This window comes from Clarias gariepinus, chromosome 1, assembly GCF_024256425.1.
Source record: "Clarias gariepinus isolate MV-2021 ecotype Netherlands chromosome 1, CGAR_prim_01v2, whole genome shotgun sequence".
In the NCBI taxonomy this organism is placed as follows: domain Eukaryota; kingdom Metazoa; phylum Chordata; class Actinopteri; order Siluriformes; family Clariidae; genus Clarias; species Clarias gariepinus.
Window position 1 is genome coordinate 46648396 of NC_071100.1, and position 14311 is coordinate 46662706.

The 14311-nt window shown below is 35.3% G+C and overlaps 1 protein-coding gene across 1 annotated transcript; it reads right to left on the bottom strand.

Moving 5' to 3' along the window:
• Positions 1-290: 290 nt before the first annotated feature.
• On the bottom strand, positions 291-10320 carry otomp (otolith matrix protein). The gene is made up of 9 exons (XM_053502342.1): positions 10188-10320; positions 7590-7726; positions 7154-7256; positions 6173-6358; positions 4734-4908; positions 4484-4551; positions 2995-3179; positions 1923-2094; positions 291-1130 (listed from the first exon to the last, which is right to left on the bottom strand). Exons 1-9 carry the CDS (start codon positions 10264-10266, stop codon positions 1120-1122), a joined length of 1116 nt encoding a protein of 371 aa, XP_053358317.1. The 5' UTR covers positions 10267-10320; the 3' UTR covers positions 291-1119.
• Between the last annotated feature and the right edge of the window lie 3991 nt (positions 10321-14311).

Consider the following 14311-nt stretch of genomic DNA (forward strand, 5'->3'; position numbering starts at 1 on the left):
CGCCATGCTGAAACCAATCCATTAGGACCCTATATTGGATGTCATTATCGTTTATAATACATCCGTGTTGTCACGGCAAAACGTCTCGCGAATAAGCTGTGCTCATCTGGAGATTTATTACCGCCGCATTCCCATCACTGCTGCATAAAACTCAAGTATCACTCGATGTGCAAACGAGTAAACAGGGCGATTAGACAGATTTCACTTTTTTACAGGTTTTTTTTATTGATAATAGGTTATTCATGTAAATCTGTTCTACAAATTGAAGAAACAATAGACTATTTACATGAAATATTGTTCAATTCCTGAAGGCAGCATCGTATAATGAGCACCTGTGTTGAGATTCTTCTAAATTGAGATGAGTACGTGAGACCAAGAGAACATTTTCCAGAGAGAGATTTGAGATTTGGGAATTGTTTAAAAAAATTTTTTTTAGAACAGCCTTGAAGTCTAAGCTCAGCTGTCTTAAAGTCAGCCAAAAAAACATATACACACTTCAGGGAAAAAAAAAATGGTATAAATATTTTAATACTTAATTTATTGCTATACGTTATATTGTATATTGACATATAACATGATATGATGATAATAATATGATAATATTATATTCATATAATATACATCATACTATTTTTCTTTTCCTAATGTGTGTATAAATTTTTTGAGCTGACTCTGTATATATGCGAATGGTGTCATGCTAGACCAATGGGTTTCACAAATCATGTATTTAAAAAAAAAAAAAAAAAAATTCATCAGATGACTCTGGTGACAATGAAGCCATCGAGGTCAAGGGCGGAACCGCACTCAAGTGGTCCCCCATTAAACTCGTGATGTTTATCAAATTGCATGGATTTAACACACTATAGGCTCAATAGAACGAATCCCTTCACAGCATGAGGAACCTCGTCGGCCTTCGTCTTCTTCGGTGAGATCGCAGATCGAATAGCGAACCAAGTGGCATGTGGGATGGAAAATGAGAGGAGAAAAAGCATGAAGCTTGGGAATGAGAACTCGCCAAAGTGGGGAGGGAAAGGAATATCTGAGAGAGGAAGGGGGAGAGGGGGAGAAAGAAGGAAAGAGAGAGAGAGAGAAAGAGAGAGAGAGAGAGTCGTAATTCCATCAGCACAAGCCTGTGGATGAGAGGGAGAAGGTCAGGAATGTAAGTCTGAATTTGAAATAAACTTCATAATAATGGCATAAATACATATAAAATAAGGAATAAAACATTGTAAGGGCATGCTATTACAGGAAAATCATCTACAGAGTGATACAAAGCAGTTATATGGTAACTGTGTTTTTTTAAGTGCTTTATACATTTTTTTTTTAAATTGTCCTTTTTAATCATCTATAGTTTTCTAAGAATTAGGCTAATTATGAATAAGGTTAACATTAGTAGCTAAAATAATTGCTCTCTTTTCAGCCTATTTTTTTCTCAATAGCTGCCGCTTTAATTCTGACACTGGAGACTCCTTCAATTGTCCAAATTTAGAATAATTTTTTTTCATTAGTAAAAAAAATTAAATTCATTAGTGGCATGTCCTAAGTCCCTGTCGTTAGTACAATGTGCTTGAATAAATTAATAACAGTTGCAAGAACTCAACTCAATGGGAGGCGATGGTATATACAGTATAAAAAGTTATATTTCTATAATGGCATAATCTCTTATGGTGGTGGTGCTACACCATCACACTACAGCTTGTGAGACAAGGTACAGAAGCATATTATCTCATACCATAAATTCCTACATTATTAAAACACTGGACTGTCACTGCATTTTTATACTCCGAACTTCTCAAGCATATTAAGCCCTTAAGTTCCTTAAGAGTTACTGAATTTCGCACTGGTGGATAAGAAACATGGTTATTTTGGCTTCACTGATGATGTACGTGTCCGATGCCACGTTAACGAAGCATATCGTTTACCTTCACACTCGAACGCCTGAAGCATGGTGGTGTAACTGTGTCCCAGCCAGGACTGGTAAGTTCCCATCACCCTGATTAGCTTCAGAGTCGAGTCACTGAACATGACATCAGGCTGCCCGTACCCCTCTGAGCTAAAGAGCGAGAAGCCCTGCGTGGCGTTGGCAAACGCATTCTGCAAGGAAAGGGCAGGAATCAGGAGTGACATGGGAGGTAACATGGTCGACTAAATAAATAACCGTATAACATGCGCATATAAATGTATAAGAAATGTATTTTCACAACTACGACGTCTTTAAATTTTTAAAAATCAGGTGAATATTTATAGATGGAAAGTTATATGTCTTTAGTGTTGGGTTACGCAGCTTCTCAAGTCAACATCCTGGGTACATCATTATGATTATGCAAGTAAATTTATCTATCTTGTGTTTAGTTCACGCTTCCAAGGTTGCCAGATATTTCTTTAGGAGAAATAGAGAAAAGGAGAATTGTTATTAATTTATCTCGTTATTTCTTGTTTGAATTGGAGAAATATAAAAATAAATGCAATTTTAATATTATTATTATTATTATTATTATTGTAAATGTTCGAGTTGGAGATTCTGCATGATTTGGGCCTAGACCATTATCTTTAAACATTCCTGAAAGATTTAGGGATAGAAAATACCAACTAAGAATGAAATCATGTTTTTTAAGTGAAATTAAAGCAAGGGACAATTAAACGATATTGTGAATAAGAAGATGATAAGCAGTGAAATAATCATCAAAAATCAGTATAGTATGTTGATTAGTACAGTTATTTCTTTACAAATGAAATAAGCGCTGCATGCTTATTACTGGAACCAGTGTTGAATTGACATCACTACATCGTACATCTTTTATCGCCTTTAGACAGGAGATAATTCAGGCTTTCATCGCTTAGTGTGTAATGGATCATTAGAGCATTTAAAGATAACTTTAAGCTTTTAATTCTCTTTCTCCAAAAAAACCATCAAACAATTTTTTCCATGGAAGAATACCAGTACTTTTCCTCTCGCTGACTAAGAGATCATGCCAGCTGGCACAAAGCACTGACCTGAACACGTTCCAGGAACTTGTAAACGCGGCATTTATCCTCCAGGCGCACCACCACGGCGTTGGCGGGCACCACGGCCAGGTGGCATCGCGCGTGTTCAGAGGGAGGCGCTTCACCTCCATCTGGGCACAGTAGCTTCAGGTCTTCCATCTCTATGTCCAGAGCCCATGACTCCTGGTTCTTACCTTAAGCAGAAACCACAGATCGTCAGATACAGTAGATCTTAAAACACTCTTTATCCAGCATGCCAATACTGTATTAAACATCCAGGCAGAATCTGTGTTTGTTGTGTGAGACACCACAGACTCCTCCCAGCACAATTATGGGAAAAAGTCTCCTTAGAGAAACATCATATCAATGATTATGCATCATCTTTTAAATAATGACACATTATAAATATTTAATGATAAATGATTTGAATAACAGCAGGAACTAAAGTATTCACAGAAGAGGTTAACTTCAACAGCTTGAAATATGTTCATCTGAACAAATCTGCCTCATAAATGCTGAACTGCCACGCGACTGCGATCACTGTATCACCATAAACGTGTGTCAGATCAGAATTCACAGCATGGATGATGCTTGAAATAGGCAGACATGGTTAAGCGAGCCTCATTAGAAAGACACCTGGACTATCTTTTTTTTTCCCTCAGCACCTTTTCTCAGAGTTATAATGTTATAACATTCTGCCCCCTGCTGGATCACATTGGGTTAAAGAAACATTTTTTGGGTGGATGACAGGCTCTATTCCCGGTCATGTCATGTACTCAGGTCGTAGCCCATGCAGAAATATAAAAATATCAAATATGAATAAAATATACTCATTCTTTCTATAGGTTGAAAAATTGTTGGAAGAAAGTGTCTCATCGTTAATGTACATTTGTAATCTATTCACTTTGTTACGTGAACATATACATAGTGCTAATGAACATATACATCAAATATTCTAACAGAAGGTTGCATCATTCAAATTTCCTGAAGATCACATGAATAAGAAAAGTAAAGTCTCTTTTTCTTTTCAACTAGCATGATATGCGCCGTTGACGGGAAAAGAGTATTTAGAAATACGTAGTTAAAGGGTTAAAGCTAAAAATGACTGCTTTAAAACGTTTTATTCAATTATGTCCAGCGGTTGCTCAAAACTTCCATTCTATTATACATTTTAATTTCATTTAAGATGCAGATTTAACGTCAGGTAAATACTTAAGTGCTGCCAAAGTATCACTTATATTCAGGAGAAGATATTGCCTTTAATGGCTTTAGTAGCATGGACACTAGTTGAGACACTACAGTATAGAAATCCTATAGAAATGAGACACCGGAGATATGAGGTGAGCATATTTTTTTGAAAAAAGTTTACAAGAATGTTTTCTTGGATTGTTTTAAGAACTACAAAGGCTAAACAATGTCCCAAACATGGAGTGTTTAAGAGTTTATCTTAACATTTATGCAACTTTCTTATTTGGATCTAAAAACGGGTTCTCCATACCATTGAGGTTGTCAAAGACAGTGGTGTGTTTCACAAAGGCAACGTCCCCGAGGTTCTCCGCCACACATCTGCAAGTTACACAGCATTTAGCAAATCAAAATTTATTATGTCGTTTATTGTAGTAACTTCTACATTTTTAAATAGCTTTACCTTCATCACTAATATGAATTGGACTTTTTGTACTAGCAGGAGTTCCTATATAGTCAGTCGAAGACATTTTGTTCTTGCGAGTCACAAAAACACCCTGTACCTGAGAGCTCCTGCCTCGCCGTAGTGCCGCTCCCGCGGGTTGTTGGCACAGATATGCCGGTCATTCTCATCACCTATGCAGGCCTCGCAAAGGTTTCTGGGATTGTTGCCTTTGGGGTCATGCTCCGGATCTTTTGCTCCTGGGACACAGCTGTAGCCAAAGAAATCTCCCACCGCTATGGGAGAAGGAGTGGTAAAGTCACTCAGACCCAGATTGGAACTCTTTGCAGGTGTAATCTTTGTAGTGTGTTTAATGTGACACCTACACCTAATCCTAATCCTAACCTCATTTACCAAACAGGAATCTTTTGTCTCCTAAAGTTGTTCCAATCGTTTTTTGGTTTATATAATACACATTGATAATAAAATGTATATAAAATGTATACGCTGGAAACGTTATAATATTTAATGATATTTTCTTATCACCATTAAATACAGTGCCATTCTGTTGGAGGCAAAAAAGCAGAATTAGTTTTCCTTCCTGTTGATTTAATGTAATGGTGAAGTTGAAAAAAAATGGATTCAGGATTCAGCACTTCTTGTGTTATTTAACACTGTGAAATATCTTGTAACTTAAAAATAGTCAATCTTTTATCAATACCTATGAAATGTTTCATACTAAAGTACTGGAGTTGACTTGGTATATTTGGGACTATTTTTCAGCTACAAAGTAAATAAATAGTAGATCACTTAAACTATGACACCGAGTTTGTTACTTTTTTATTGGGAAGTCTATTTTGCTTAGTGTTTTTTACATGACAGTGTAAGTAATTTGCATTGAATGCTATAAAAATAAAAATACAGGCTGTTAAAATAAAAATACAAATATTTTTAATGTATGTATTTTTTTAGCAGTAACATTGTCAAAACCCAAAGGATAAACATTTATTTTACTGTTTTTGACCACCGTATTACTGTATGTGAAACTGTTCGATTTTGAACAAGCTTTTTTATAAGACAACAAATTTTAAAAGTAAATTGACATTCTACAATGCAATGTAAATTTATTTTATAAACCTTAAAAACCATGAGGCGAGGCGAGTTTCAACTAGTTTTTATTATAATCATTTTAAATGTTTATGTTTTATGAACCAAGGTTCTGGATGAATTTAATTTATTCCAAATTTTATATGTTCGTTCCTATCCCTAAATAAAAGCTCATTAGAAAAGGATTACCTGAAATGTTTGTAATTGTTGGATTAACATAAGATTTCATACTTACTACTGGTAGTTTAAAAAACTATTTTTAGAAAATTGCATTGACTTTTATTTTTTGTTTTTAATTATTGTGCAAATGTATGTTTATGTACTTATTTGATGCCTTACATAAATACACATACTGTATTCAACATATAACAAAATATTTTTGTAAGTAAATCAGCAATAAACAAGCAAATAGTTACATCTGTTTATCTGTCAATAAAAAATGAATCAACTCACCATGAGGGAAGTTGCACTGCTGGTCCACGCTGATCTGCGATGTGTTGACCAGGAAGCCGATCGGCACCGTCCAGCCCACTGTGGTGCGGATTCCTGGGTGGCATGAACTGCGCTCGTGCATCTCCAGCAGGGACAGGTCACCTGAGGACTTGCGCGCCAACGCCACCACGTAGTAATTAATGCCATCTGAGGGACAGTGAGAGGTAGCCTTCATACAAACACTCCAGAAGAGGGAATGTTAAACTAGCATCATCATTGGGTTTTAAATTAAACTTCTGCTTCATAAGATTTGTTTATAGAACTTCCTAATAGAACTAATACAATTTTGTCCATCAGTAATAAAGTTTATATAGATTTATAATTCATATCTTTTTAATAATGCATAGTATGTAAAATATGTAAACATGTATGTAAACAAGTAAACATGATTTTCATTTTAATTTATTCTTAAAGACAGACTTTCATTATTATCATGAAACTAATACTGAATAACAAATAGCAATAAAATAAAAAATCTGTATTGGTTTCCAATTTCACAGAAATGTTCAGAGCCTATTAAAGGCGTGCAAAGTTTTCTCCATGGGGGTTGGTTTTAGGTCTATTGCACAATTTAGCAGTTTAGCTTACAATATGTAATTCAACGTAGAAAATAAATGAATAAATATACAATTTATTGTGAAAAAAAATGTGTATTGATTTTTTACAGTAATTGAGGAATTCGAGCCAAAATTTGTAGTTCACCCAAATTTCTGTATCCTGCTATAAAGTTGCAAACAAAACATTGCATTATGATTGAGGAACTTTTTATTTTTACAAGAAGTAAAATATATAATAATAACAATAATAATAATAATAATAAGAAGAAGAAGAATTGAGAAATGACTAGAGAGATATATAAATAGAAATATAGAAAAATCGATTTTACACATGTCTATGTACAATACAGTATGTATGGTAGGATAAATATGAAGTAGCACTAACCCATTCCATTGTGTGATTCTCCCACCGCTACGTCTAAACCGTAACAAATTCCAGCAGTGTAGATCTCATCAGGAAACATGGAGGCAGCGTCGGCCGTGCCATTCTGTTGGAAGCAAAAGAACAAGAATATGTTGTATGGTAAATGTATGGTCATGGCAAAATAAAAAAAAAATGGATTCACCACTTATTGTGTTGTGAAAATTATTTTCACTCATACTTCAGTTTATTACTGGTTTTGTAGATGTTCACAACATTGATATCAACTGTAAATGGATAATTTAAAACAGTGTATGATGTTTCTAAATTATTGAAAAAATAATCCGCATTGTTGACAAAGTGGTATAAAATACTTTGGGATGTGCTTTTACAAGAAAAATAATCAACCTCATGGTGGTAAAAGTAAATCGGCCAGTAGAGTATCAGACCACTTTCCCACCTTAATCTTCTGCATGCAGTCTGTGGCACTCTGACCCCGGACACACTGCAATTTCCCACGGATGTTCCGTAGCGTGATGTTGCCGGCCAAATCCAAACACTTCTGCTCCTCTATCTCGGAAACTGCACACCAAGTGACTGGGCAAAAAGAAGCCGTGTAACTTTACACTCTTCAATCAGTGTGAGGAGAAATCTACTCCCCATAGGTACATAGTGTACCTACTTGATATATTGGATTTGGGACAGAACTGTTAGTATACAGTACTATAAAAGGGCTAGCCAGTTATTCATACTGAACATTTAACCACCCTGTGCTTCAACTTAACGTTGATGTTTTAATTGTTGCTGTATTTGCATTTTCTCTTTTTTTTTTATTTGTAAATCATCTGAAATGAACTTGTCATGCAATAAACTACATTATAATACATTTGCATTGTAAGCCAAACTTAACTTACATACTTACTCTGTTATGACTTTCCACATTTCATGTTCATGTGAAGAAAATTTTATTTATTGCAAAACAGTCTTAATCCAGAGTTACTAAAAAGTCAATAGTTGTTGCATTCTTTTCCGAATTGGATTTCAACACTAAAGGGAAATTATGTAAAAACTGCTGGTCGTGCAATAATAATTACTAAGAAAAGTATTTATATTTATATAAGTATTTATATAAAAAATATAATTCTGTGTATATTTTGCATTTATAATTTGTAATTAAACAACTTATGGAGTAAACTATAATGGATGATGTATGTAAAAGTAAAAGTTCCAATCATAATGTTGTATAAATTAATTAAAACCTACCTCAAAGAAAATACAATTATATTTACAATTAATTTATACAGCACTTTAAACTTACTATACTGTAAAATATAGTATGTACTAGGTAAGTGATTTCTGGCACATGATACACATTGCAATTCTAAATTTTGGTAATTTATCTGAAAACTTTTGAACAACAGCACTTCGCAAAAAAAAAAAAAAAACACACAATGCACAATTAACTGAATTTTAAAACTATAAATATAGTAACTAGTAAAGTATTTGGTCCAAACTATAAGCAACATGAAAAATTAAAGAAATAATTCAACTTATCATTAAAGTAACATTAAAATAGTAAGTACTACCAAACTGAACAAAAAAAAATTTCAATTAATGATTATATTTTGTACCAACTATATTGTAAAATATTTCTTGTAATTTTATACTTTTATTTTTATTAAGTAAGAATGTATTTTTCAAGTTAGAATTTTAAGTTGAAAAGGGAATATAAGGCAACATAAAGCAACATAAAAATAATAAGAATTACTAAACTATTAGTAATTATTAGTATTAGTTTAAAAAAAGTCATTTTATCAGGACAGTAATTACTGTGTAAATCATTTCTGGTACAAATTCTACATTTGTATTGCATATTACATCTTAATTATTTGTCTAAAAACTAGTTTTTGGACAACATTATTTAAAGCCCACTACTGAATTTAATGGGTAATTATATAATAATAATAAATTGGTGGAAACTTTTCATGCTGAATATATAAGTGAAATATTTTTAAATAGTTGTGGATAAATTTCTTTAACTATTTCTGGATAAAAGTTCTTAATTGTTTGTGAGGAAGGAAATGTAAGTCATTAATTTTGTAGCATTTTATACTATAAAATGTAGTATTGTGGTATGTTTCTGGTCTATAAGATGCATATATTTTTGGCAATTTATGTAAGTAACCCCCAGGCTTTGTAGCCACTGTGAAGTAATTAAAAAAAAATAACATTTTACAACTTGGATATGTAAGTTAAAAATAAAAAATAAATAAAAAAGCAAAATTCCAGTTAATAATGCTACAAATTGGATTAATGTTTGCAGCTAACTGAGTGACTTCCATAAGTAAGTATGTACAGTAATTAAAATGTTTATATGTGATTAAGTATCATTTAACATGCCGGCGAAAAATAAATATTTAAATTAAATTTCATGAAAGAAGCTTTAACACATCTCTAATACTTTTCATGTGTTTAAACTGGTTTTCATGTAAATTTATTGAATAATAACTTTAAACCATTGATGTAATTTAACAAGTCTCTGTGGCTACAGTGGGTATAGAATGTTAAAGATGAAAACAAGATACAGGTTTTTCCTGACCGGTTTGGGTGAACCTGTGCCCACTGTAACCTCGGATTTATGTGCTTGGTTAATAGGACTGGAAACTTTTTGTTCTTCCTCCTCAAGGTTTAATGTGGTATGTTTTTAAACAGATTTTCTGCTCATCATGGTTGTAAACAGTGGTTATTTGAGTTAATGTGAGCTCAAACCACTCTGCTCATTCTCTCATTAACACACAAGAACCTCCTTGTGCTACATAGTTAACCTTATTAATAAGGTCTAAGCATTTATTGCTGTGAAGCACTTGTACATGCTTGGTTCCAAATTATGTAATAGACCTTTTGCAATGGATAAAATTGTTATATAGTTAAATATGTTAAATAAAGTCCTGCTGATTATCTTTTCCACAAATGGACATAAATCTGGCGCCATATTCTTACCATACAGTCAGAGAATGTGGCAAGCACACCTGTCTGCACTGATAAGTTGAATACTCACTGCTTTGGATGGTGGCTCCACTGACCACGGCAACCAGGAGAAAACCCAAAACGAAACGTCCTGCTGTTTGCTCCATCATGCCTTTGGGCAATAGAGTCTCTCAGATGATGGCAGAAGTATTGTAGAAAGTAACAGAGAGAGAGAGAGAGAGAGAGAGAGAGAGAGAGAGAGAGAGAGAGAAAGGGAGATCTGAAGGCTCACATTGCTATTTTCTCCCAGCATCCAGAAAGCTGAAGCAGGAGCTGGACAAGAGGGGAGCTGTTCCATTAGCTAACATTGGGTGGTCATTTTCCACTTAGTGGTCTAGTGTTTCTCTTTCGATCCGCTGAGAGCCGAAGGCATGCAGCATTTTTGCACACTTCACCTCCCCCGGTCAGGTCATAGCAGGGGTTATAATTAAGCTAGGCACAATGGCTTTTTGTGGCTGGTCACCAAAGCCTTCTGGGGATTAAAAGTCTGGCTCTGGAGCGAGACAGGTTTGATTGAGAATACAGATAGGGAAGAGAGGTACAGCAGATTCTTTTGTCCAAGTAACAAGGCTGCTTGAAGAGACATGTAGGCCACTTGATACCAGATCTACTTCCTGATTCCCTTGTTGCCTACCTTATAATCAATGGGTTATTAAAAGAGACACGAGTCGTACGAGATTGCTTTTTGGGGGGGGCTGACCACTGGAAAAGGGGAGTATATTATATTCTCAGCTGCTATATTACTATTATTACTAATCAATACTAACTAATATTACTATATTATAACAGTACACCACGGATTTTCAAATATATTTTGGGGAGAAATCAGAACTCTGAGATTTTTGTTTCTGACAGACTTTTATAAGAATGTATGCAAATCACTATGTCAACACCATTGACAAACTACTCATATCAGTTTTAAATATAACAGTAGGAGCATTGTCTGGCCAAAAAAAAAACCTCACCATTTCTCAAGGGCCAAATCATTGGGCTGCATCAAGCAAAGAAACCAACTAAGGAGATTTAAAATTATTGGAACTGGGTTATGGACCCTTCAACACATTATTAAAACATTAAACAGTGGAGATCACTCAAGCTTAGTGAAGTTGCATAGTAAAAAAATCAACAGTAAAGACCAAAGCCATGTTTAAGAGTGAAGGTAAGATCATTTCCATGCACAAATAATGTGATAAGAACTCACAGGGTTGTGACTACAATCTGTGTGGCCATAAAAAAAAACACACGTTAATGAGACTCATCAGGAAAGAAACGCTTTCATTTGCTAGGAAGCAATAAGATTAGACTTTGAAAATCGAAAAAGGTCATGTAGTCTGATGAGTCCAGGTTAAACCTATTCCAGATTTGTGAGCGGATCAGATTAAGAAGGAAAGCGCATGAAGCGATGCACCTGTTGCAATAAAAAGTCAGCTGAATGTACTGAATAACCAGGTCTCACATCTCTGGAGGTTATTCTTTTCTGACGACATATTCGAGAGTGTGAAAGAGTGGTGCTGGAAGCATACGAAATCATTTACACACATAAAGTGGCCACCACACCTAAAGGTGATTGAATGAAATCTTGGAGTGTGCGTTGTTTGTTTGTTTGTTTGTTTGTTTGTTTGTTTGTTTTTTGGCCAGGCTGTGTATAATACGTTTATATGTTAATTATTTTTTGATGAAGAAGAAGAAAGAAAGATTAAGATTTTCCGATATTTTGCTAACTTTCCCATGCCTCTATGTCCACAGAACAACCCCCTCATTGTGCTTCCCCATTCCTAACATGGTGATACTTCCTATACTCCATGTGAACATTCTGATCCGGAAAATGCTAATTTGCTTCATTTTGTCTATTTGTCCTTGGGGCTCCAGATGACTTACATGTAAATGACTTCTGTTCTTTTGATATACAGGACATATGTGACACAGGTCACCTCTCCTAAAGGCTAAAATATGCTCTTTTGCTGATAATAAACAGAGAACTTCAGAGACATTATGCATACATGTGCGTTTGTCCTTCTCTCCCAGTTTGGGACTGATTGCTAAGGCACACCGAGGCACAGCAGGTGCATTAAGCAATAACGCTTTTTTTTTTTTCAATTAATTTAAAACTTAATAGAAAGAAAGAAAGAAAGAAAGAAAGAAAAAAGTGAAAACAAGATTAAGAAGTAAAAGATCTACAAGAAATTGCTAATTCAGACCAACCTGTCTTGTTCCAAACTACTAAATATAACCCTTAATGTACAGTATTTAAAACGGTCATTGAAGTCATAGCAAGATTTGGTAATGAAATTTCTGCTGAATGAAGGAGTTGCCTTGCACCTCCAGGGCCTGTGTTCAATTCCCGGCCAGGTTCGATTTTCATCTCTGTGTGCATGGAGTTTGCATGTTCTGCCTGTGCTTGTTGGGTTTCCTCTATGTACTCTGGTTTCCTCCCACAGTCCAGAGACATGCAGATTAGGCTGTTTTGGGAATTGTCATTCCCAAATTACCCAGAGTGTGTGATGGATAAGCAGCCGGTCCAGGGTTAAAAGCGGTTATAAAGCGGTATAGTCGATGAGTGAGTGAAACTGTAAGCACAGTAAGGTGATGAGACTTTTAGCACAGTAAAAAAATTTTTAATGAAGGCTATACCTTCATGAATGATGATCCTGGCCAAGGTGGCTTGGAGACCCACATATATTCTTTAGTTTGGTTTGACGAGGTTGGTGTTTGAAGAACTTGACAGGCCTACACAGAGAGCTGTGACCTCAATCCCACCTTTGGGATGAACTGGAGCGGAGATCGTGAGCCAGGCCTTCTCGTCTAACATCAGTGTCTGACCTCATAAATGCTCTACAGAATGAATGAGCACGAATACACACAGCAACACTCCAAAATCTTGTGAACGGCCTTCCAAGATGAGTGGAAGCTGTTAAAGCTGCAAAAGAGGGACCGACTCTATTTTGAGGTATATGTATTTGGATACAATGTCATTGCAGATTTGGCCAGATACTTATATAAACTAATACATATATAAACTAATCAAGCTGCAGCCCTGTTGCCTCACACATCCAGGGTCCAGGTTTGGTTCCCGCCTCGGGGTTTGTGTGCATGGAGTTTGCATGTTCTCCCCATGCTTGGTGGGCTTCAGTGGCCTCACATCCGGAGCACCGGGAGTTTTCCAGATGGGCTGCTGGCCAATGTGGGGCGGCCCAGTCAGTACGCAAATATATAAAAAATGACGGAAACCATAATATTGCATCTCTTTTCTACACATAGAGTGCGTCTATTTCATCCATGTTCTGAAACATGCCCCCCGACCCCTCTTCACCTCTTTCACTTTTAATTTACGGAGGGAGAGATATTGATCCTTTCTCGATACAATGAATTTCTCTGGGCAAATTAACAATAATTTCCATTAATAAAAAAGACGAAGAAGAAAAGGTGGAGCAGAAAGTTACGCGAAAAGAAGAAAAAAGCTTTGGAGGTAAATGCTGTGAAATGCTTCAAATGAACAGATTATGGCATTGGGGTGAAGGAAGGTTACAGTTCCGCAGACTCTGACGGGTCCAACATTACGGTCAGGGACGGCAAGGATGGATCCAGCAGGCCACCACATCCCACATCGTAATACACTGGCTCATTAAAGTGGAGATTCATTTTTAAAACCACGTACTAGTATAAAACTATAACACAATACAAAAAAAAGTGTCACTAAACATATATTGGGTCATATTTGTAAAACAATAAAACAAAGGAATGAACAATCAGACAAACAACATAAAACTACGTATAAAGACAATATTTTCAGTGTCCAATAGCACCAGTCTCACAAAGACCCAGAAGGCTTATAAACAGTTTGACAGCAAAATAAGACATTTTGGCAGCATGTGATTTTATTTATTTATTTATTTAAAAAGATGCAAGACAATACTGCCAAAATGAATCATTTACAGGCTGTTAGAAAATATTCTTTGCATTGTTTCTTATTGAGTCACAAGGATGTTTAAAAGCGATTCAGATTCAGATCAGTGTAAAGTTAGTATATGTGATTTTGAAAGTGCTATAACTCCACCTAGCACAGTTTTATCCCAGTGGAACAACCTGACTACATGTGCAGTGCCATGAAAAAGTATTTGCCCCTTCCTGATTTTTTTTCTTTGCATATTTGTCACA